Source organism: Vidua macroura, chromosome 30 (genome assembly GCF_024509145.1).
Source record: "Vidua macroura isolate BioBank_ID:100142 chromosome 30, ASM2450914v1, whole genome shotgun sequence".
NCBI lineage: Eukaryota > Metazoa > Chordata > Aves > Passeriformes > Viduidae > Vidua > Vidua macroura.
Window position 1 is genome coordinate 2599785 of NC_071600.1, and position 24172 is coordinate 2623956.

General features: G+C 55.9%; 1 protein-coding gene and 3 pseudogenes across 1 annotated transcript; 2 read left to right on the forward strand and 2 right to left on the reverse strand.

The window, feature by feature from the left end:
* LOC128820667 (uncharacterized) overlaps positions 1 to 24172 on the forward strand; it is a 2212279-nt pseudogene that overhangs the window by 1481366 nt on the left and 706741 nt on the right.
* The window catches only part of LOC128820669 (uncharacterized), a 1091286-nt pseudogene that overhangs the window by 480966 nt on the left and 586148 nt on the right, over positions 1 to 24172 (reverse strand).
* Positions 11381 to 12426, reverse strand: LOC128820688 (olfactory receptor 14J1-like; annotated as a pseudogene).
* LOC128820648 (serine/threonine-protein kinase pim-1-like) lies at positions 19414 to 23663 on the forward strand (the record flags this gene model as incomplete). Its single annotated transcript, XM_054001451.1, has 7 exons — positions 19414 to 20145; positions 20259 to 20309; positions 20514 to 20880; positions 21496 to 21672; positions 21914 to 22067; positions 22303 to 23161; positions 23445 to 23663. Coding segments are annotated over 5 exons (1434 nt in total), but the record flags the coding sequence as incomplete, so codon positions are not given.

Below are 24172 nucleotides of genomic sequence, written 5' to 3' on the forward strand. Positions count from 1 at the left end.
TTTAGAAGCCTGACAAGGCCATGAAATCCGACATCTGGCCTTGTCTGGGGCTGAATGGTCAAAGTCACCTCCCTTGGTTCCTGCTGGGGCCCTGGCCAGGCTTTGGGAGGAAGCCAAGAGGAGGATGAAAGCAGATGTTCCCGCACCAGAAGTGCTGTCAGTTTGTTCATTCAGCACTGTCAGAGCTGGGCCCTCTCACAGAGAGGCTGGAGCCTCACCTGTGGCTGGAGGCAGCTGCAGGAATTGCCAGTGTCCAGGAGTGGCTCTGCAGCCCTTGGCTGTGACAGCTTCCCCAGCTGCTGTGTGGATCTGGGGGATGGTAAAGCCTGAGGGTAACTGGGGCTGGATCTTTCTTAATCACTGCTGCAATCTTTGGTGGTGATGGTTGGGTGCATTGCTGAGCTGCTCCTTTTGTGATTCTTTGCTGCTTTGAGCTACAGTCAATGACACTGATTCCTTCAGTTGGTGTCTGTGTCTTTGGTGCTGACCCTGCCCACTGGTGAAACAAAACTGGCACAGTCTGGCCAGATCACCACAAAATGTCACTTTTTGAATGTAAATGTGAGGAATCAGTCCCATCAGAAATTCCCAGGTGGGAAGCCCTTTCCTGGAGTTCCCTGGCTCTGGAGTGGGCTGAGGTGGGAGCACCGTGTGAGCAGTGGGGCAGTCGGTTAAAAGAGGCTGAACCCCTGGATGTCTTAAAATGCATCCAAAAATTGCATATGGGAAAAGGAAAAGAACTTGTGAGTTTGGGAAAACGAGGGTGAATTTTATTAATGAAACATTGGAAACAGCACCAACAGAAGGAAAAATTGTTGTTGGAACATCTCCACATGGAGTGACAGAAGAATGCTTTAAATCTTGAGCTCAGGTTCATTTGTGCAAGTGATATAATAATAATAGTAGTAATAAAATTAGTAATAATATTTATATATAATATAACTCAATAATCTATATTTATATCTGTTTAACAAAAAATTGATAATGTGAAATAATGCTGACAATGCTAATATGTCAGCTTTAGCTGCTCACTGTGACACTGAATACCCTACAGAAAAGGACTGGCCAAGACCCAAATGTCAGTGGTGAACTCTGCAAGACTGCATACAATGAATAAAGGAGGAAGGGATGAAATTGGCTATTTTTATAGGATTTGCTGATACTGTGGTGCGGAATGCTTTGTCTGTTATGTGAGAAATAAAGTGATTAAGGCTGCTGGGTTTTTCATGTCCCAGACAATCCCCAAGCTGCAGGATTGGTTGAACGGGTGAAGGGGTTGTTAAAAGAGCAGTTGACAAAACCAGGAGATGGGAACCTGTCCCCATGGAGAAGCCATCTCCCAGATGTGCTCCATGCCCTTAGCAATGGCCCCCTGGGGAAATGGAAACCCCCTGGCTGTGCACGGCTGCTCCCAATTTGCAAATACAGCCATAGACAGTGAGACTTGGACTGCCTGGGAAATTGTTCTGGCTGTGATGGCCCTGGCAGGGCCAGCCCAGAGGCTGCAGGGCTGGACCTTCATGCATTGGAATTAGGATAAATCAGAAGCAAATGAGAGTTAACAATACAGGAACAGGAATCCAGATTCCTGCAGGACACTTTGGTTTGAAAACTGCTCACTGGAGGAACTGATGCAGATTAACAAGGAGAAATTGAAGGAATTGTGTTAAACAATAGTGAACAAGATTGGATTATTCAACCCCATGACAGGGTAGCACAATTATTGATATTGTCAGTTTTTAAAACAATTGGGAAAAAAGGAGATGCACCTCAAATCACTGCTGCTGGTGGAGATAAAGGGTTTGGATCCAACAGTGCTAATAAAGGAGCCAGAGTGTGGGTCCAGAGGCCAAAAGGCCCTCCCGAGGCAGCTGAAGGAACAGTTCTGGGGAAAGACAGCACTGTTTGAATCCTGAAACCTGGGCAGGAACGAAGGGAATGTGTCCCTGCAGCCAAGTGCTCTGTGTGAGAACAAGTAGATATTACAGGAGATTGTTTTACACATCCTGCCAGACCAAATCTCCCTGTTTGCCCCAGGGAAAACTTGTGACCTGGACTCCATCTAGGATGGAGCCAGGGCCAGGCTCTTGTACTGCCCCAGGTGTATCCCTTGAAGGCCTTTTAATAAACACCTGCTTTATCCCTTTAGCCCTGTCTAGCTCTGTTCTAGGTGGCCTCTCAAGGCATCACCACCAAACCAGGGGAACACGGACCAGGCCTGGCTGGCTGGGCCTCCTGGGGACCACCTGCCCACCTTGGCATGTCGAGGGCTGCTTCTCACCTGCCCTGAAGCACTGGGGCTCTGGGCTTTCCTTCCACACTTTCTCAGTTGTGTCCCTGGCAGGGATCTCTTCAAAGTACAAGAAACTTCAGTGTTTCAATGTAACTGCGTTCTTGAGGGTTTTGTGACATCACTGAGGGGGTTGTGACATCACAGAGCTGGCTGTGATGTCACAGAGTAGGGTGTGAGGCCACAGAGCAGACTCTGCCATCATAGAGGGTGGCTCTGTGACATCAGAGAGTGGGTTGTGACATCACCAGGTAGCTGTGTAATATCATAGAGCAGGCTGTGACATCACAGGGTGACTTTGTGACATCACAGACTTCTGTGACATCACAGCACTGCAGTATGGCATCACGGGGTGACATCATAGAACTGGCACTGTGACATCACAGAGATGGCTGTGTGACATCATAGGGGCAGTGTGACATCACAGAGATAGCTGTGTGACATCACAGTGGCAGTGTGACATCATAGGGGCAATATGACATCACAGAGTGGGCTGTGTGACGTCACAGAGATGGCTCGGTGACATCACCGTGATGGTTGTGTGACATCACAGGGCTGTGTGACATCATAGGGGCAGTGTGACATCACAGAGATAGCTGTGTGACATCACAAAGGCAGTGTGACATCATAGGGGCACTATGACATCACAGAGTGGGCTGTGTGATGTCACAGAGATGGCTCTGTGACGTCACAGTGATGGTTGTGTGACATCACAAGGGCTGTGTGACATCACAAGGGGCTGTGTGAGGTCACTGGGGAGGTCACTCCACCCCAGCCCCCCCTCACAGTTCCCCCAGAGGAGTCCAACGCTGCTCGTGCACAGCGGGGTCCCCTGTCCCCCCGGGTCCCCCCGCCCCCGGCGCCGCAGCCTCCCCCGGAGGATGTTCCACGAGATCGACCCCAGAGCCTGACACGGGGACGGGGGACGGGGCCGTGGGGGTGGGACAGGGGGACAGGGACCCCCCGGCAGCGTCCCCGTGTCCCCCAGGGCCAGAGCCTGGGCCAGGGCTCCTTCACCCTGTTACCAACGAGGGCTTGAGAGCGCTGAAAAAATCCCCAGCAAGGGATCAGCAAAAACCAGATTTAATATTAAGCAACAGCACCACAAAGTTCCTTGGCCAGAGTCACTCTGCTCCTGACTGGACACTTCAGGCACACCAAGGAAACAAAGCAACAACAAAACCAAACAAAATCCAGGCAATCAGACCAGAAATTAGCCAATAACTGAGGCTTTCCTTCCTATGGAAAAGAACTGTCCTTCCTCTCCAGGCACCCATGGCCACAATCGGGATTTCACCTCCAACATTGCCTGTTGTGACAGACTGGAGGAGATTGTTGGCTGGAAACATTCCATGTGTGGGGAGGAAGGGGCAGGTCCAGCCTTGCCCTGCCCATGAACCCCAGCCCTGCCCTGCCCTGGAACCCCAATCCCCCCAGAGCCTCTATCCCAGCCCAGCAGTGGCTGCCAGTCCCTGGCACAGCACAGGCAATGCTCCACAGCCACCTCTGGAGCCCCAGCCCAGCTCCTGAGTGACCAAATGACCCCAAGTCCCACCTGGGGGAAGGGCCCAGGAAGACCAAGGGGTCTGTAAGGCTGACCACAAGGCAAGCACACATCTTGACCCTACCTCCTCTTGGAATTTCCATCTGAATACTGCTGGAATCCAGGAGTTGGTAGCTCTGTGTGTGCTTCTCTAGATCTTATTTTTCTCTCTTTCTGTGTCTACTTCTACTTCTGTCCTCTTGCAAATGTTGATTAACTTAAAATTGAACAGGCTTAGAGTTTGTGAAGTTGAATGGGCCAAGTCAATGCGTTGAAAACTGTTTTTTGTTGACTGAATGTCATATTAAACCTTTTGCCAAAGTTGCTCTGATTTTCTAAAGTTCCCAGTAAAGGCTGTTTTTTTGTTTTGAGCTCCTGAGAATCCCTTGCTGGTATTTCTCCAGTGCATCCAATTCAGAGTACACAGATAATTCTAATTCCTTTTAAATGTCTCCTTGAGAGAGTCGTTTGGGGGATGGGGGTCAGGGCTTGTGTGTCCTGCTTGGCACAGCCCAGGCAGGGCTTTCACAGCCCCATCCCACACTCCATTTCCCAGCTGGAGCCGCTGCTGCCTCTGAGTTCTGCTGCCCCAGCCCCAGGGACGCTCTCCTTGTCTGCCCATTCCCCCACGGTCTCTGGGCAGGGATGGCCTCAGTGGGGGCTGCTGACATCCTCAGCACCTTGGAGGCTGCTGCTGAATTTTACTGCTCCAGAGGCTTCTCCAGCCTTCAGCTCTTCAGTTCAGGAATTCAGTGCCCCAGAGCTCATTAACGTTCAGAACACCTTAACAAGCCAAACCTCTGGGAATAATGTAATTTAAGTTTTCAAATCTTTTGTGGTTAATTAGACAGATTTCAGAAGTGTATTCAAAGTGAATGTATTTTTTTTTCAAAGATAGTGAGAAAAAAAAATTTAGGTCCTGTTTAGTTTTTTTTTACTGCTAATACATTGATATGTGCAATCTCCGATTGACACTGAATCCAAGAACCTCCTCATGCAGTTTGAACAGATATGAAAATCAAGAGCCTTTATGGCTGACAGTCAATCAGACTCTGTCCCTACCCCCACCCCACCATTTCCCCCATCCAAGCCCTGGGCAGGGATGGCCTCAGTGGGGGCTGCTGACATTCTCAGCAACTTGGAGACTGCTGCTGAATTTTACTGCACCAGAGGCTGCTTCAGCCTTCAGCTTTTCAGTTCAGGAATTCAGTGTCGCAGGGGTCATTAACATTCAGAACACCTTAACAAGCCAAACCTCTGGGAATAATTTAAGTTTTCAAATCTTTTGTGGTTAATTAGACAGATTTCAGAAGCCTATTGCAAGTGAATACACTATATTTAAAAAGACAGTGAGAAAGATTTTTTAAGTCCTGTATAGTTATTTTTTTTTCCTGTTAATAAATTGATAAGTGCAATCTCCAATTGACTTTAAATCCAAGAACCTCCTCATGCAGTCTGAATAGATATGAAAATCAAGACCCTTCATGGCTGACAATCAATCAGACTCTGTCCCTACCCCCACCCCAGCATTTCCCCCATCCAAGCCCTGGCACTCAGAGCAGCCTTGTGCAAATCTGAGCTCCCTCCAGCCCAGGCTGCACCTGCAGCTTTCAGCTCCTTGGCTCCAACTCCCACCTGCTTTCCCTGGAGAAGGAGCTGCCCGAGACACAGAGGGATGTTCATTTCTTGTCAGCCAACAAAGCCAAGGGAAGGCACAGCTCCATCCAATGCAAAAGTCATTCCTCTGCTGGCTATTAACTCCACTGTGCACAGCAGACAGTCTCAGAGCAATGGAAAACACCTTCTGTGCCCAGCACAGATCCCAAGGTGCCCCCAAACCCTCCCTGCCTCAATTCTGCCCAGATTTGCTCTTTGCACACACGAGTCACAGGCTGAAGTCAGGAGCTCCCTCCATGGCCAGAGGGAGGAAAAGAGGGAAAGTGGATGAAGAGCTCTCCTGTGCAGAGCCAAGGTCCAAGTGCCCCTGCAGTGGGAACCACAACTCATCAGGTTTGTGTCCTTTGGGCTCAGGGACTGGTGACACTCAGAGGCACAGAAAGGTTTCTTGCCAACAAACACAAGTTGAACATTTGAATAGTTTAATAACCATCCCAGCTCTTCCCTCAGCTGTCTGGGATGTCCCAGCAGCATCTGACATGTCCCCCATCCCCAAGGGGTTTCTGTACAGGAACAGTTATAGACAGAGACATAAGAAAAGATAATTCTGTAATAGAAACACAAATAGGATGTTGTCTAATGTGATATTTATTTGAACTTCAGAAGGATTGGACAACTCCCTGAAGCTCAAAGCATGAAGCCAGTCAGTTGAGAGGCCCTTGAATGACCAGAAAGCATCTGGAGGAGGAAATCAGGGAGTAACAGGAAGTACATAGATGCACCTGGTCTAGTGAAGAGATGTCCGTAGTCATGGTCTCCAGCAGAGCCATGGAGGCTCTTTGGGCTCCTGAGTGTTCCTGCAGCCCCCAAGGGCAGCTGAGCTCTGCCTTTGGCACAGTCAGCCCTGGCCAGCGCAGGCCACGTTCAGCAATTCCTTGTCTGTGCCCGGCCTTGCTGCCAGCCCCGGCAGCGGCTGCGTGGCCCCTTGGTGGCCCTGTGCTGGCCCAGCCATGGTGCCACAGCCCCTGTGCAGGCCCAGCCCAGGACAGGAGCATTGCGGCTGGGAACGGCCCCTGTGCCGTGGTGCCCACGGCAGCCTTGGGGCTCTGTGCCCCATGGCCTCCCTGCTGGGCAGCCTCTGCCAGCTCCTGCCCAGCCCGTGGCACCTGTGGGGCTGCACAGACAGCCCTGCCCCGGGCTCTGCCGGCCTCTGGGCCAGCAGAGAGGCCGGCCAGGGCTGGCCATGGCCGGGAACAGGCCCTGAGCCCCGCAGCAGGATGGAGCTGGGCCACAGCCAAACTCAGCCCAGGCCAAAGCTGGGCTCAGCAGACAGGGCTGCCAAGGGCTGGGGACAGAGGCTGGCGCTGACAAATGTCCTGGGCCCCCTCCCTGCTGTGTCCATGCCCCCAAGGGCACAGAGCAGCCTCCTCTCTCGGGCACTTGCCTGTTTTCAATGCCTTGCACAGGCGCTGGCCCTGCCCCACAAGGCCTGGGCTGAGTCCTGCCCCTGCACGCTCAGCCAGGCTGAGATGGACACTGATGGTTTCTGGGCCAGGCTCTCGGAGCCCAGCCCAGCTGCCTGCAAGCTCTGCCAGCTGCCCTGAGCTCTGTGCAGCACCAAGGGCCTCTCCCCAGCACAGCCCAGCCGGCTCTGGCCCCACAGCTCTGCTCAGGCCAGGCTGCTCTGGCCACTGGCCCCACGGCCTCAGCCCCTGCCAAGGGCACAGCAGCAGCTGCAGCTCAGCCAGGACTCAGCCCCAGCCATGGGGGAAGGGGCTTGCCCAAGGCACAAGGAGGCTCCCTGGCTGCCCTGCTCCCCTCGGCCTCAGCTGCTGAGAGCTCTGCAGCCCCTGCTGCCATCCCATCTGCCCAGGCCAGCACAAGAGCCCCGGCCTTGGGGCCCTCCAGAGCTGCTCCTGCTCCAGGCCCAGGGCCCATCCCAGAGCTGGGGCAGCCACAAAGCTCTGCCCATTTCTGCTCATTGCTGCTTTGATGGGGATGGATCCTCAGACACTTGGAAGTTGCTGATGAATTTTCCTACTTCAGACGCCCCTTCTTTCTTGAGCTCTTCAGTTCAGGAATTGAGAGGGAAAAGCTAATAAAAATATTTGTTCAGAACGCCCAAAACATATAGCCCCAGAGAATAATTGAAGTCTTCAATTCTTCTCTCATCCATTTGACAGATTTTGGAAGTGTATTTAAAGCAAATATACTATTGAAAACAATATAGAAAGAACTGTTTTGTCCTGTTTAGTTTTCTTTTCCTGTTTATAGATTGGTATCAGCAATCCCCAGTTGATATTGACCCCCAGCACCTTCTAAAGCAATCTGAACAGATATGAAAAACATGACCCTTCATGGCTGACAATCAATAACGCTTTGTCCCCATCCCCTCCCCTCCATTTCCCTCATCCAATCTCTGACACCCCTATGGATCAGGAATGGTGTGACAGAGCTCCACCAGGGAGCTGGGGTTGTTGATCCTGGAGAAGAGGAGGCTCAGGAGAGACCTCATCACCCTCTACAACTCCCTGACAGGAGGGTGCAGCCAGGTGGGGGTCGGGCTCTTTTCCCATGGAACAGTGACAGGACAAGAGGACACAGCCTTCAGATGCATAAGTGGATGACTAGGCCGGACTTTAAGGAAATATTCTTCACACAAAGGGTGATTTGGCACTGGAATGGGCTGCCCAGGGAGGTGGGTGAGTCACTGTCCCTGGAAGTGTTTCAGCAAAGACTGGATGTGGCCCTCAGTGCCATGGTCTGGGTGACAAGGTGGTGTTGGGTGCCAGGTTGGACTTGATGCTCTCCAAGGTCTTTGCCAGCCTGGTTGATTCTCTGATGATTGTGGCACTGCAGGGCCCTGGGGAAGCAAGGGGCCATTGTGACACTGCGGGGCCTGGTGGCACTAAGAGGACCATGGTGACACTGTGTACGACATGGCACCACAGAGCCACGGGGCCACTGTGACACTGCGGGGCTGAATGGCAGCAAGGAGTGCACTGTGACAGTCTGGGTCCTGGTGGAACCACAGAGGCCACTGGGACACTGCGGGGCCTTGTGGAACCAAGGGGCCATTGTGCCACTGCGGAACCAAGGAGACCCTTGGGAGAGCCTGGGGACAATGGGATCAAGGGGCCATTGCTCCATGGCAAGGACTCTGGGAACTGAGGGAACAATTGTGACACTGTGGTGCCCCATGGAACCAAGGGTCCCTGGTGACACTGCAGGATCTTGTCTCACCAGGGCTCCATTGTGACACTGCAGCACCAAGGAATTCATTCTGGCACTCTGAGGCCTGATGGAACCAAGAGGCCACTGTGACCCTGCAGGGCCTTGTGGAACCATGCAGAGCTCTGTGACAGAGCAGGACCTCGTGTCATGATGGGGCCATTGTGACACTTCAGGGCCCCATGGAACCAAGGGGCCAATGCTGCTCCTCAGGGACTCTTGGAATGAAGGAAACAGGTTTGACACTGGGGGGACCCTTGGGACCAAGAGGCCATTGTGACCCTGTGGGACCAAGGAGAGCATTGCTGCCCTGCCAGACCTCATGGAACCAAGGATCCATTGTGACACTGCAGCGCCTTGGGGGACCACGGTGACATTGTGACACTCTGGGCCCCAGGGATCCAAGGGACTTTGTGACACCAAGGGGTCGCATGGAGCCAAAGGGACATTGTGACACTGGGAGGCCTCATGGAATCATGGAGACCATTGGGACACTCTGGGGCCTCATGGAACCGTGGTGACACCAAGTTGTCTGGGAGGGTAGGAGGGCTCTGCACAGGGCCCTGGACAGGCTGGATCCAGGGCCCAAATCCAACAAGGTCAGGTTTAACAAGTCCAAGTGCCGGGTCCTGCACTTTGGCCACAACAACCCCTGCAGCGCTCCAGGCTGGGGACAGAGGGGCTGGACAGCAGCCAGTCAGAAAGGGACCTGCAGGGACTGATGGACAGCAGGCTGGACATGAGCCAGCCGTGTGCCCAGGTGGCCAAGAAGGCCAATGGCTCCTGGCCTGGATCAGGAATGGTGTGGCCAGCAGGAGCAGGGCAGTGATTCTTCCCCTGTGCTGGGCACTGGTTGGGCAGTGCCTCGAGAGCTGTGTCCAGTTCTGGCCCCCCAAATTTAGGAAGGACATGGAGGGGCTGGAGCGTGTCCAGAGAAGGGCAACAAGGCTGGTGAGGGGTCTGGAGCACAAGTCCTGTGAGGAGCGGCTGAGGGAGCTGGGGTTGTTGATCCTGGAGAAGAGGAGGCTCAGGGGAGACAAGACAGTGTCAGGGCACAGGTTGGACCTGATGATCTCCAAGGTCTTGTCCAGCCTTGCTGATTCTGGGATTCTCTGAAACCACCCTTGGAGCAGTTGCAGGAGGAGCCCTGGGCCTCCTCTTCAGAAGGTGCAGCAGCCCAGGTCCCTCAGCTTCTCCTCACAGCCCCAAAGCCCATCCTGTCAGTCCTGCAGAGCCTCTCCAGCCCCTCATTGCCCAGAACAGGGAGCCCCACAGGCAGACACAGCAGCCCAGATGTGCCCCCCTGGCCTGGGCTGCCTCTGGCAAGGGAGCAGCACGAGGCACTGCAGGAGCCTGCAGACAATTCCTGCAGCACTTGTGGGATGATCCTGCTCCCCAAAGGACATTCCCATGGTGCCAAGGCAGGAACTGCAATGGGGAGTGGGGCCAGAGAGGAAAGGGCAAACAGGGATGGGCTGTGTGCAGGGCAGGGAACAGGGGTAGGCAAGGGGAAGAAAGTTGTAGATGGAAGAGTAAAGAAAGTAAAGGTGGAGCAGAGGAAATGCTCAGGGCAGTTTGAGGGTGGCTGCCTGGCAGCCCTGGCTCTGAGCAACAGCGTCTGCAGTGGGACAGGAAAGTCCCAGCTGATGGGAACAAACTTTCTGGCTGAGTGCAGAGGCCAGGACAAAGCTGAGTGGTTTCCCTGGCGTCCCCCGGCCCTTCCTGGCCCCAGGGGCTGATGGCATTTGTGCTGCCTCAGGTTCATGTCCCCACAGCAGCAGCACGGGGGTGCTCCCGCCTGCTGTGTGCAATGCAAACAGGGGCTCCTGAGCCAGCGCTGCCGTGTCTGTGCCTGCAAGGATGCGGCACCTGTGTGAGCTGGGGGAGAGGCCAGGGCTGCAGAGGGGGGATGTTGTTGGCAGCTCCATGAGGACGCTCTGGGACGCTGCCCTGGGCTGTGCAGTGCACTGGGGATGGATCAGCCCCTGCTCTGCTGCTCCTTCCCGTCTCCCCCAGGGCCCTGGCAGAGCACCAGCCGTGCTGTTTGCCCCCAGCCTGCCCACGGCCAGCCTGGGGCTGCTGACAGGGGTTTTCTGTGCTGAGCATTGGCCTGGCCGTGTTCTTGAGAGAGCCTGGGCAAGGAGCCTGGAGCCCCCAGGCCCTGGCCTGAGGCGTCAGCGCTGCCCCAGCAGTGCCCATGGCCTGTCCCTGCTGCAGCCCTGGCACTGCCACCGCCAGGACTGTGCCCAGCCCCGAGAGCACTCAGGCCCTGCAGCAACACCAGGGCCACCAGGGCAGCGGGGCAGGGCCACGGGAGCAGCACTGCCAACACCAAGTGCTGCTGCTGCTGCTGGGCACAGCTGCTGTGCCAGCACTGATCTGCCCCCAGCTCTGCACACAGACATTGCTGCTGCTGCAGCTCCAGAGGAGGCAACAAAAGGGCAGCTCTGCAGAAAACTCTGCTGGGAGATGCTTTTCTTCCTTTAAAGCCACCAAGAGCACAGCCCCTCATTGAAACAGTCTGTGGGCACAGGGAAGGTGGAGGCAAACAAAATGAGAAATGGCACAAGGAGCAACATTTCTTTATTCATCTAAATATTTAGAATCAAAACTAAGAAAAAGAAGCTCCAACATGAAACCAACAAGATTTATGAAAGATGACTTTTATTGTAAGTGATTGGCAGTAATTGGCCTGCGGTTTAATGTTTCCGAAACCATCCAGTCATCAGTCTCCACACTGCAGCCTTGAGCTCCTGGTTTCTCAGGCTGTAGATGAGGGGGTTCAGGGCTGGAGACACCACCGAGTACAGAACTGACACTGAGAGATCCAGGGATGGGGAGGAGATGGAGGAGGGCTTCAGATAGGTAAATGCCCCAGTGCTGATAAACAGGGAGACCACGGCCAGGTGAGGGAGGCAGGTGGAAAAGGCTTTGTGCCGTCCCTGCTCAGATGGGATCCTCAGCACGGCCCTGAAAATCTGCACATAGGAGAAAACAATGAACACAAAACAACCAAATGCCAAACAGGCACTAAAAGCAAGAAGCCCAAGTTCCCTGAGATAGGATTTGGAGCAGGAGAGCTTGAGGATCTGGGGGATTTCACAGAAGAACTGGCCGAGGGCATTGCCATGGCACAGGGGCAGGGAAAATGTATTGGCCGTGTGCATCAGTGAATAGAGAAAGGCACTGGCCCAGGCAGCTGCTGCCATGTGGGCACAAGCTCTGCTGCCCAGGAGGGTCCCGTAGTGCAGGGGTTTGCAGATGGACACGTAGCGGTCGTAGCACATGATGGTCAGGAGGAAATACTCTGTTGAGATGAAGAACAGAAAGAAAAAGACCTGAGCAGCACATGCTGTGTAGGAGATGGTGCTGGTGTCCCAGAGGGAATTGTGCATGGCTTTGGGGACAGTGGTGCAGATGGAGCCCAGGTCGCTGAGGGCCAGGTTGAGCAGGAAGAAGAACATGGGTGTGTGCAGGTGGTGGCCGCAGGCTACGGCGCTGATGATGAGGCCGTTGCCCAGGAGGGCAGCCAGGGAGATGCCCAGCAAGAGGCAGAAGTGCAGGAGCTGCAGCTGCCGCGTCTCTGCCAGTGCCAGCAGGAGGAAGTGGCTGATGGAGCTGCTGTTGGACATTTGCTGTGGCTGCACATGGGCACCTGTTCATGGAGAAAGGACAGTGATGAGTTAGAAGAGATACCTGTAACCAAAATCATTTCCCATACACCCTCCCCTGGAACACACACAGACACCTTTTTGTATTTAGGATTTTTGAGGTTTTCTTTCTAAGCTCCCACCATGTCTCTCCTGGTATTATTTGATATCAGAAACCCTCAGCATTTCTGCTGATCTCAGGGAGAACAGAAAAAGTTCTGCTAGGCAAAGTGATGAGAGGAGAGTGAGGGGAGATGGCCTGACATTCTGACCTGTTCAGAGTTTCTCTGGGCTTTAACCTCTCTCAGGTGGAGGGTGATCACCTTCCCATGCTTCCCCTAAAATACCCCCAGGCACTGCTGAGAGCAGGTGGATCCAGCACATCCCAGCTCCACATTTGTACCCAGGAACATACTTTGCTCATTTCACCAACCCAGCAGCATTTTCAGTGTCACAACACCTCTGCCTTTCCCCATCAATCTGATAACTCAGAGATGCTCTAGGACAGGTTTGCACTCTGGATTGAAGCTCCCAGCTTGGACTGGAATCTCAGGAAGACTTCCAAGTGTCCTTCTGATGGCATTGGATGAAGGGAGATGCAGCTCCTTCCCTGGCTGCACTGCCAGCATTGCCCAGAGCTGGGCACTGGGGACAGCTGTGTCACCCTGAGCCAGCTGTGCCCCCTGCCAGAGCCCCCAGTGCCGGGCAGCTGCTCCCAGCCCTGTGCTCTGCAGAGGGAACTGGGCCCGGGGCTGCAGAGCTGCCCCACGGCTCTGCTGCAGCTCTGCCTGCACAGGAGGGGCTGCACGCCTTGGAGCCCCGGCCCTGAGGGCAGAGGCTTGGCTGGGGGCACAGGAGGGAGGGGGCTTGTGCAGAGGGAGGGGCTGCACTGGAGGGGATCCCCTGAACCTCTCTAAACTCTCCGTGCCACAGCATTTCAGGGTTTTGTTTTCTTTCCTTCCCTGATCTTCTCTCTGCTTCCTGGGCATTTTCCTCCTGCAGATGTTTCCCTGTGCCTGAGCTCTCCTTGCCAGCACTCACAGACCCCAAATCTCTGTGCACTCTCCTTGGCCTGACAGAACCCTGCCTGTTTGCAGGGCACTGGCTGGGGCAGGTTCTGTTTGCAGCTTGGAGAAAGGACAGCTCAGACTGAGCCTGATGGCTCCAGCAAAGGTGATGCTGCTGCTGTCCATGGGCAGAGTGGCTGCAAGCACATTAGGGATCTCCTGTTAACCTGTACATCACTAAAGGTAATAGTTCATATGTCTCAGGCACTTGACAAAATGCCTAATTTATAATTCTTAATCAACCTTTAATATTTATTCCTCCATCCCCTCCATTTTCCAGTAGTAGGAAACTGAATACAAAGTCTTAGGAAATTCCCTATTTTTTATCAAAATCCTTATCTTGGAAATATTCCATGACTGATCAGAACCCCTCAGCATGTCAGAGCTTCATGAGCATTTCGCCTGCCCTGCACCAGAAATACTCAGAGTTGTACTCACAGGGTCTGTGGGCATTGGGATGTTCCAGCTTGAGGAGATCACTGCAGGAGCTGCAGCTGCATTGTCCTGCAGCCAGAGGTTCCTGTGCCAAGGGCTGGCAGTGATTCTGCCCCAGGCACTTCTCAGCACCTTCCCAGCCCTGACTGATTGAAGCTCTCTGTGCCTCTGGGCTGTGCCCGCGCTGGCTGCAGGCAGTGCCCCAGCCCTGCTGGGCTGGGAGAAGAGCTGCTCACCCAGAGAAATGTGCTTTTGAAGCTCTGCTTGCTTACCAGCATCACCCTCTGTGCCAGGAGCCCAGCCCAGCTCAGCAGCACAGACACAGCACAAGGACTTAAATGAGCCTCTGGGGCTTTGTGCTCAGGCCTTGAACATCAGGCCCTGAGAGGCAGCTGAAGAAACCTCTCCAGAGCTCCAAGTCAGAATCCAACTCCAAAGTTTCTTGGACTTTTAATGGGTCCCACTGAGGGACACGACTGAGAAAGTGTCCCCAGGCCCCAGGCAGAGCAGAGAACTGGAGGCACTGATGACAGGTGGGGACAAAGAGAAGCCAAGTCTTGGTGGCCTGGGGCACAGCAGGGTCTGTGCCACCAAGGGCTGTCAGGAGACACCTTGTCCTGAGGCCCTGGGGCCTCCTGGCACAGCCCCAGCCAGGCTGGGCACTGTCAGCCCCTTGTCCTGCCCTCAGCATCCCCCGCTAGCCCACATCCCAGTGGCCTCAAGGATCTGCTGGAAGGAGTCCCTGGGGAGCCTTGCTCAGGAATGGCCCTGGGGGCTCCACAATGCTCCCAGGCACTGCAGGTTTTTCAAAGGACTTTGGCTTTGGCTTTTGCCTTGCAGTCTCTGAGAGCTTTGTGCAATCATGGCCTCCAATTATCTGCTGTAATTAGTCCCTGGAGAGGCTTTGTCAGGAACAACACTCAGTGGGGCTCATTAATGCTTCAAGGTACTCAGTTCTTTTAAGGTACTTGGTGTTTCTCTTTGGATACAGACTCTGTGAGAGGTTTGTGCAATCATGGCCCCAATTATCTGCTTTAAAGAGTCCCTGGAGAGCTTTGTACTGACACTCAGTGGGGCTCATTAATACTTTCAGATACTCAACTTTTTTCAGGTACTTTGGATTTTCCTTTCCACACTGAGAGGTTTTTGGGCCATTTTGAGTCTCTGACAGGTTTTTGTGCCATCCTGGCCTCCAGTTCTCTCCTCCAAGGAGTCCATGAGGAGCCTGTGTTGGGGATGGACCTCAGTGTGACCCATTAATGCTTTGAGACACTTTGGGGTTTTCTTCTGCCTTTGACTCCTAGAAAGGTTTGTGCAATCTCCTCTCAGGCCCTGAGGTTCCAGGGCTCAGCTCCAAATGCACCACGGGGCTCATTAGGATCAAGCAAGTCCTGACAAGACATGGCTCTGCCTTGATTTCCCTCTTGTCTGGGGCAGTTCATCAGGAAGTTTTCCTACTGCAATTATGGAGAAATGTTTCAAAGAGCTTCTAAAAACTCCACATTTTTAGTGTAAAGGATGTATTTCATTACTCTTCTTTTTTGAGGAGATATGACTACAGCATTCTGTGACTGATATTGATCCAGGGTCTTTCCTAACGAGGTTTGGCCTGCTCAGAAAAGCTGTGCCTTGAGATGTGACCCAATGAGGACAACCTTGCTCCACATTCCCCAATCCCATCCAGTCTATCTTCACTCACTTCGGACCTGCTTTGCTCAGAGAAGTGGCTGTGCACAGCCAAAGAGGGGTTTTCTTCTTCTTTTTCAAGCAATATAAAACTCCTGAGTTTCCCCACTGAAAACAGACACCCTCCTCAAGGCTGTGCCAAGCCCGAGGTGCCTCCAAGGTGGTTCCCCTTCCCCAAGGCAGAACCATGCAAAGAATGATTTAGACACACAGGAATTTCTGCAATAAACACAGATACAGAGTTGGCTCAGGGCAGAATTAGACCAGCTCCTGGAGGACAGAGCAGCTTGGAACTCCTTGCAGCTCAAAGCACCCAGTGGGTTGTTGAGAGGTGTGTGAGTGACCCAGGAGTGAGGGAAGGGAAGTGCAGAGAGCCCTGGAAGTGCTTCTGTGCAGACAGGCTGTGGGGAAGGGCACTGCAGAGCTGCCCTGGGCCAGCTGTGAGGGTGGATCATCATCCCAACCTGCCCTGGGCCATTGCAAGGGGCTGTGGCCATGGTCACTGCACTGAGCCCACGGTGCCAGCACATTGCTCAGGGCTGCTGTCAGTGCCCAGAGCCAGAGGGGATCCCGTGCTGGGGGCTTGTGCCACGGCCACCTGCCCTGTGCCGCGCTGGCCGCTCAGGCGCCGCGGAACCAGCAGCAAAGGGCAGTGCCAGGGCCAAAGGCCAGGTCAGCCAGACAGAAAGGGGCCGTGCTGGGCACTGTTTCCATGGCAGCCCTCACTGGCGGTGACACCTGGGTCACCTGTCCTGGCAGTTGCCATGGAAACCCAGCTCAGTGGAAATACAAGGGTGGACAAAGGTTTTAGTAGGGCCTGTCACAACAGGACAAAGGGGGGTGGTTTTAAACTAAGGGAAGGAAGGTTCAGATAAGGAGAGATAAGAGGAATTTTTTGATGATGAGGGTGGTGATACACCAGGGCAGGTTCCCAGGGAGGTGGTCAGTGCCCCATCCCTGGAAACATTCAAGCCCAGCTGGGACAGGGCTCTGAACAACCTGATCTGGTGAAAGGTGTTCCTGCTTGTGGTGATGCACTAAATAGTTATTTAGTTGTTGTTTTGCACTGGGTGTTTGGGAATTTGCACTGAGTAGTTTTTATATTGCACTATGGAGTTATGTCACATTGGTTTATTCCACACACCTTTCCCCTCCCCCTGCTAAGCCTCAGGTGTGGTGGTCTCTCCCTGACCTGCTCCCCTCTCCCCTTCTCCTCACCTGTGTCCCATTGGATGTGGCTTCTTGGTTCCGCCCCACCCCATTTTTCCCTGGGCTCAAAACCCCCCAGGGCGAGACATTCTCTCTCTTCCGGGCGCCACCAGATGCCTCGGCCTCTGTTACCCCCTGAGGTGTCACCTGGATCTGTGGTGGCTCCTTTAGAATAAACAGGATTCAGTCCCAAGGAGAAGAGCGCCTTTTGTCTTTTATCTGTGTCCATGCAGGATTCCCACCCTGTGCTCAGAGGGGACCAAAGGGAATTCCTACACCTGCTCATCGCGGGGTTTGGATGAGATGAGCACTGCAGAGCTCTTCCCATCCAAACCATTCCAGGACTGCATGAGGAGAAGGGGCTGCTCAGTGGACTCCATCCACTCCCTTGACTCCTCATTGTCTCTGCTGGACCCCACATCCCACAGCCAAAGCCGGCCCCTTCTCTGCCTTTCCTCCCCCTGCCCCAGGGGCTGGCAGAGCCAGGGTGGCACAGGTGACCTTTGGGCTTTGCAGGGCTCAGGCACAAGGGCCGGGACAGAGTCAGGGCTGAGGTCACACTCTGTGGGCCGGGGCAGAGCCCAGCCAGGAATGAGCCCTGAGGCAGCAGCTCTGCAGTGCTGGCCACCAGGCCGGCTTGCCAAGGGAGGCTTCTGGCCATGCCCTGCAAGCAGCTGCTGCTGCCAAGGTGCCTTTGGTGCCTCAGGCTCTGCCTGGCACAGCTCCCAGCACGGCACTCTGCCCTTGTGCCCGAGGCCTTCCCTGGGCTGGGGATGGCCTGGGGCTTTTCCTGCAGCGGGACCTGCCCTGCTCCTGGCACAGGAAAGGCAGTTCCTGCTGGAGCAGGAGGCTCTGCCTGCAATGGGCTCAAACCACTCCAGCAAGGCTCTGTTTGCAAAGCCCCCAGTGGCAAATGAAGGAGGGGCGTCGTGCTGCTTTTGGGGTGAATAATGCTGAAACCAGCCCGACTCCTCCATCCCGAAGTTCCAAATTCTCAGAGGGAGCTGAAGCTGTGGCAGGGCTGGAAAAATCCCCAGAGAAAGGAACAACCAAGTGACACCACTGAGAGCTTCTGCAGAGCTGCTGAGCTGGCCCAGCCGGGGCACATCTGACCCACAGGGCAGCACTTCAGACTAGAAAAGCCCCATCCCAAATTTAATGGCAGCATCTCCTGACATTTCCCTTCTTGGGAGCTGTGGAGATTCCTCCCTGCAGTGGGGACACCCCTCAAGGTCACTGCTCCAGGCTGAACCTGAGATTTGCTCATGGTGGTTGGTCTGGGGGAGTGACATCAATCTCTGCTTAAGAACTGTGTTTTTTTAAATACAATTGCTTCAAAATTTAACACAATGGCTTCCTGATTCAGCCTGGGTGTCCCTGCAGAAGAACAGGCTATCTTTCAGGCAGTTCCAGAAGTACAGGTTCTCATTTCATGAGGAATCTGGGATGCAAATGGCCTTGTAAGAAGGATAAAAGCGGAAGCAATGGACTAGAAATAATTAGAAAAAATTACCCTTCTTCCAGACAAAGTCCACCAAGTCATTGCCTGCATTTCTCCTTTTCAAATTCTTTCTGTCACCTGCTCTCAGAGGTCCAGCTTGTTCTGGTGCTTATCATGAACTGACTGTGCTCTTGATTTATACCAGCACAGGAGATGCAGAATCATCCAAACTGAACACAGAAACAAACAACCTCTGTCAGCCCATTTTCATCTTCTAGATCACTTTCCAGCTGTCCATGGAGATGTGGGAATGATGATCACACAACTCTCCATTTCTGGCTTCAGGCTCTGCAGATTCTTTCTCTGCATTCAGTCAGGCTTGTATTTCCTAACAAGTCCTGGTTCCACCTCCTGTTTTCCAAGGCTGGAACAGTCACAAGGAAAACCTCACCAGTGGCACAAATGCCCAGCTCACCAGGAAAAGAAAGAACAAGCTGTCAAGTTCTCCAAACCTTTGTCCTGCTTTGCTGCAAGAGTCCTGCTGCACACACAGTGGAAAGCCAAGAGAAGCCGCAGTTGGTGGCACATCTTGTGACAGGAGCTGCACCTCGTTCTTCAGGAAGGGTTCTTGAGAAGAGCAGACAGGACTGTGGAGAAGATTCCAGGAAAAACTGAATCAGCTTTCCCAAGTGAAATGAAAATGGAAAGAAACAATCCAAGATGTTTTCCTCCACTTATTTCTCTGCTCCCTTTTTCCATCTTGCACTACTTCTCCATGCCATGAATTCCAAATGCATCTCACCTCTAAGATCTGAAACTCCCAGTGAGTTTCAGACACTCTAAAATACGATGAACTGCACACAGTTTGCCTTCCCGTTTTTGCTGGAAAGCAATGCTGGACCCATAAATGCAGGGCCAGGGCCAGGGAATCCTCCAGCCAGGGAATGCGCTCCCATAGTGTTTGACCCTCAGCAGGGACAATGCACAGCAGCGCCCAAGGGGATTCCTGTGCCCCTGGGCAGGAGTCCAGACTCTGGGTCTGGGCTGAACACGGCAAAGTTCCCGTGTTTGGACAGGCTCAGGGGCTGCCCCGGGGAGCGCGGGGCTGGGCGTGGGGGCGAGCGGGCAACGGACAAACGGACACGGGGACAAACGGCCCCGGAGCTTCAGTTGCTTCAGTTGCAGCAGCAGCAGCAGCAGCGGCAGCAGCAGCAGCAGCAGCGAAAGCAGGGAAATAAGCGGCTTTGTCGACTCCCTCTTGCTCCTCCTCTCCCTCTCCCGCTGTCCCGCAGCCTCTCCCGCTCTCCCTTTCCCGCTGTCCCCTCCTCTCCCAGTCTCCCTCTCCCCTGCCAGGCCGGGCCATGCCCCTGACCCGCCCCCGGCCCCGGGCGGGGCTGCCCCGTCCCTGTCCCTGTCCCTGTCCCCGGCCCCGTCCCTGTCCCCGTCCCTGTCCCCGTCCCTGTCCCCTGCCGTCCCGCCGCGGTCTCGCCTCCGCCCGGCTCTGGCCGTGCTGGCGCTGGCGCTGCTGGGCGGGCATCAGTGCCTGGGGCTGGGGCGGCATCGCCGCCCTTTGGCTCCGCCTGGCCCGAGCCCGGCCCCGGCCCCGACGTGGGCTCCAGTCCCGGCCCCGGCCCCGGCTCCTCCCGGGCCCCGCGGAGGACACAGGCGGCGCGGCCGCTGCCGCCGCCTCCGCTGCGGCTTCCCCGGCCCGAGCTCCGCCGCTCGGCAGCGCGGCCGCCGGCCCCGAGCCGCCGCTGTCCCGTTGCCAGCAGAGAACGCCTGGGGATGGCCGGCCCGGGGCGCTCGGGGGGCGCTCGGGGGCCGCTCCTGGCCCCGGGCCGAGCGCTGACAGCCGCGTCCCGCCCGCAGGGAAGGCGCAGGAGGCCCTGCAGGAGCGGTACCGGCTGGGTTCGCTGCTGGGCAGCGGCGGCTTCGGCAGCGTCTTCGCGGCCACGCGGCTCTCGGACGGCGCCCCGGTGAGCGGCGGGGCCGGCGGCGGGCGCAGGAGGAGGAGGAGGAGGAGGAGGAGGAGGATGGGGCTGGGCTAGGCGGGGGGCGAGCTGAACCCGCTGCTCTCCCTTGCTCGCAGGTGGCCATCAAAAGGGTGCCGCGGGATCGCATCCGGCACTGGGGCGAGCTGGTGAGTGAGCGGGGCCAGCGGCAGAAGCCGGGCCGTGCCGGGCGGGGATGAGCCGGGGCCCGGCAGGGTGGGAGCTGCCGGGAGCCCTGCAGGGAGAGCGGGCGTGGGCTGAGCGGGGCATGCAGAGCATCCCGGGCTGGCTGAGGGCTTCCCCAGCCCCGGCACGGCCTCAGCCCCACTGACGGCATCGCGCTCCTCCCGCAGCCCGACGGCACCAGCGCACCCCTGGAGGTCGTGCTGCTGGCCAAGGTGGCCTCTGGCTGCGCTGGTGTCATTCAGCTCCTGGAGTGGCTCCAGCTCCCCGACAGCTTCTTGCTGGTGCTGGAGCGCCCGGAGCCGTGCCAGGACCTGTCGGGTTTCCTGGCGGAGCGGAGGTTCCTGCCGGAGGAGGAGGCGCGGGGGCTGTTCCGCCAGGTGCTGGAGGCCGTGCGGCACTGCACCAGCTGCGGGGTCCTGCACAGGGACATCAAGCCCCAGAACATCCTGCTCGACCTGGCCACCGGGCAGCTGAAACTGATCGACTTTGGCTGTGGCGCCTTCCTCCAAGACACAGCCTACACCCAGTTTGCAGGTGAGCCCTGCCAGGGGATGCTCCTGGGCATCTCATGGCCCAGCCGGGGTGCAGCACCGGGGCTCCCCCTATTGCAGCTGGGATGGGATTAATGCTGGAGCCAGGTTGATTTGGGTGGGGGTGTGAGGGGGTCCAGCTCCCAGCCCTGCCGACAGCCCTCAGCACCCACTGTGCCCTGGGCTGGGGCTGGAGCTGGGGCAGCCAGCCTGACAAAAACCCCCATGGGGGTAGCAGAGAGGGGGGTCTGACCCCGTGCCCTGGACAGTTTGGTGTGCAGGCGAGGAAGGGCTTGGACTGCTCTGCTCCCCTTGTTTGCCTTGACTTGTTCACATTTTTGGGGGGCTGTGCAGGCAAGGAGTTGAGTGGGTTTCTCCACCACTGGGTGAGTTTTTCTTTTGTGTGTCATGGTTGGGCCCCCCCAGGGCTTCTGCTGCCCTCTTCCAGCACCAGTGGCTTCTTTTCCAGCCCTGAGTCTGTACACAAGTCCCAGGTGCTGGCGAGAGGGCAGCGGTCACCCCGTGTGCCACTGGGGCAGCCCCCACATGCCCAGGGGTGCTGGGACCAGGCTCTGGGAGCAGCAGCATCCCCCTGCTGAACTCTGTCTGTGTTCCACAGGAACCCTGTCCTACAGCCCACCAGAGTGGATCCACCACCGACGCTACCACGGCGAGGCAGCGACCATCTGGTCCCTGGGCCTCCTGCTGTACCACCTGGTCATGGGCAAGCACCCGTTCAGGAGGGGCCAGGAGATCATCTGGGGGCGGATCTTGTTCCCACGACGGCTCTCTCAAGGTGGATCCTCATCTCTGGCCATGGGGGCAATACCAGTGCTGGGAGACAGCAGCAGCTCGTGGGCATCCCACTCTGGCAGCTGCTGAGGAGGTGGCACAAGTCCTGCTCTCCTGCTCTCCTCCAAACAGAGAACCCATGGGGAAGTTCAGGCCCAGCTCTGGGCACACCCAGCATGGCCTGGGCATGGGAACGGGGGGGCAACTTCTCCAACTGACTGGTGATTCCTGGTTTCTCTCCCCAGAGTGCCAGGATGTCATTAAGAGGTGTTTGTCCATGCAGCCCTTGGACAGGCCATCCTTAGAAGAGCTTTTCCGTGATCCTTGGGTGCAGGGTGTTCCTCTGCCCTAGAGGATGGGAGAGATCCACGTGCACAGTTGGATCCAGGGGCCTGGCAGGTAACAGCTCCACACATCTCTTGGCAATCAGTGGCAAAGCCAACCAGACAGGTTTTGTGCTGCCTGTAGCTCTGAGCAGGGGTCAGCAGAAGGGAACACGCAGCTCTTGGGCTGGAGCTGAGCTGGAGACCTGGTGTGGCAAGCACTGGTGGCCACCATCCCCCGGGTTTTGCTTGTCCTGGTTCCCTGACAGCTGGGCCCTGGGCAGAACCCTGACAGCCTGGTCTGGCCCCAGGGAAGGAGAAGGAGCCCCTGGAGAAGCTGCACCAGGTGGGGCTGCTGCTGCTGGAGACAGCAAGGACAACCTCAAGGATGACAATCTCTTCCTCGGCCTGGCCAGCTGAAGATGATGGACTTGGATTCTGGCACCTTCTCCAAAGCCAGGCTCCACAGGGAATTTGCAGATGAGTCCACACGCAGGGGGATGCTCCCAGATTTGGACATTGCTCAGCCTGGCCAGGAGCCAAAGGTTCCCCCTTTGCTGGGGCGGATGCAGCTGATCCTTCAGTCGGCTGCCAGGCTGCTTTTGGCAGGGCTGGGGGCATGGGCTGGGGTGGGTACGAAATGGGAGTGGGCTCCTGGCCCTGCCAACAGCCCCCAGCACCCACCGTGCCCCGGGCTGGGGCTGGGGCAGCCAGCCCGACACAAACCAACCCCCATGGTGGGAGCAGAGGTGGGACTCCAGAACGTGTGCAGGGGCTGCTTTGCTTTGCAGGCAAGGAAGGGCTTGGGCTGCTCCACTGCCCTTGTTTGCTTTGGGATCAGCGTTATTTTGGGGGGCAGTGCAGGGGGAAGGGAGAAAGCCTGGGCTTCCCTCACCTGTGGGTGGGATTTTCCCTGGCATGCAGGGGTTGGGCCTTCCTCAAGGCCCTGACAGAGATAAGATTTTTGACCTTTTTTCTTGTTCCCCTTTTTGTCTCTAATCTATTTTCAAGCATTTATTGTGTGTTTTTCTAGAGGAAGCGTTCCAGGTGGGGTCCAGTCTGGATGGGGAAGTGCTTGGGAGCAGCTGCGGCGTGGATGGGCCGTGCCCTTGGAGAAGGCTGAGGACATCGTTTGGGACCAGCTTTTCTTCCAGCGGTGAATGGCGTCAGGTGGGTCCCGTCTGCTTGGCATGGTGGGATCAGAGCTTTGGGGAGATGGCAGCGAGCACAGGAGCATCCTGCTCCGGGCAGCTGCTGAGGGCTGGATGTGCCGTGGCTGGCTGCAGGCTGGGCACATGTCCTGCCCTCCTGCTCTGCTGCCAAAGGCAGCAGTGATGGGCAGCTCTGGGCACCGCTCTGGGCACGGCCAGCATGGCCTGGGCACCGCGGGCGGCTGGGACAAGGGGACAGGAGCCTTCAGCTGATGGGCGCTTTCTGCTTTCTCTCCTTGCAGCCGGGCTCTGCGGGTGCTAAGGCTGCTCTGGGCTCTGCCAGGGCTCTGCTGGAGCTCAGCACCGGGCCAGAATCAGCCAAAGAAGAAATGGTGTGACCTGCAGCACCGCCTTGCTTGAGCATTTCAGCAACACAGCTCAAGTTTGCAGAGTGTACACCTCCCAGTTAAAACATGCCACCACCCAAAAAATAAACTTGTTCAAAAGCTTCTGAAATGAAATCAATCTGGGATGATCCCAAATGACATTTTTCAGCTTGCTCAAGCTGTAGCTCAGCCCTTCTCTGAACTGTTCTCTCTCCCACCTGCCTTTTACTTCCCAACTGCTCCCTCTTTTCCCCCTGTGAGTTCCCAGCCCATGGCAGTCTCCATCACAATGCTGCCTTCCTTGGTGCCCCTCACCACGAGGAAGGCCGAGCCCCAGGCTTAGGGACTCATCCTGCCACTGGCTGAGGAGCAGCAATGTCTCAGAGGTCCGGTGGAATTTTCGTGTCCTTCAGAGCTGCTCTCCAGCCCTCAGCTCTCCTCACTGCTGAGCTCCCACTCCCTTTTCCTCGTCCTTACAGCAGGATGAGCTCTGTGAATCCCCTTGAGCCTCCCCACTCTTCCCAGCCCACGCACCCACCTCAGTTAGGCTGAATCTGCAGCTTCTCTGTCTCCTCTGGCACACCAGTCCAGTCCCCTGTGCGGGGAGCCCCAGCCCCAGAGCACAGCACTCAGCAGTGCAGTCC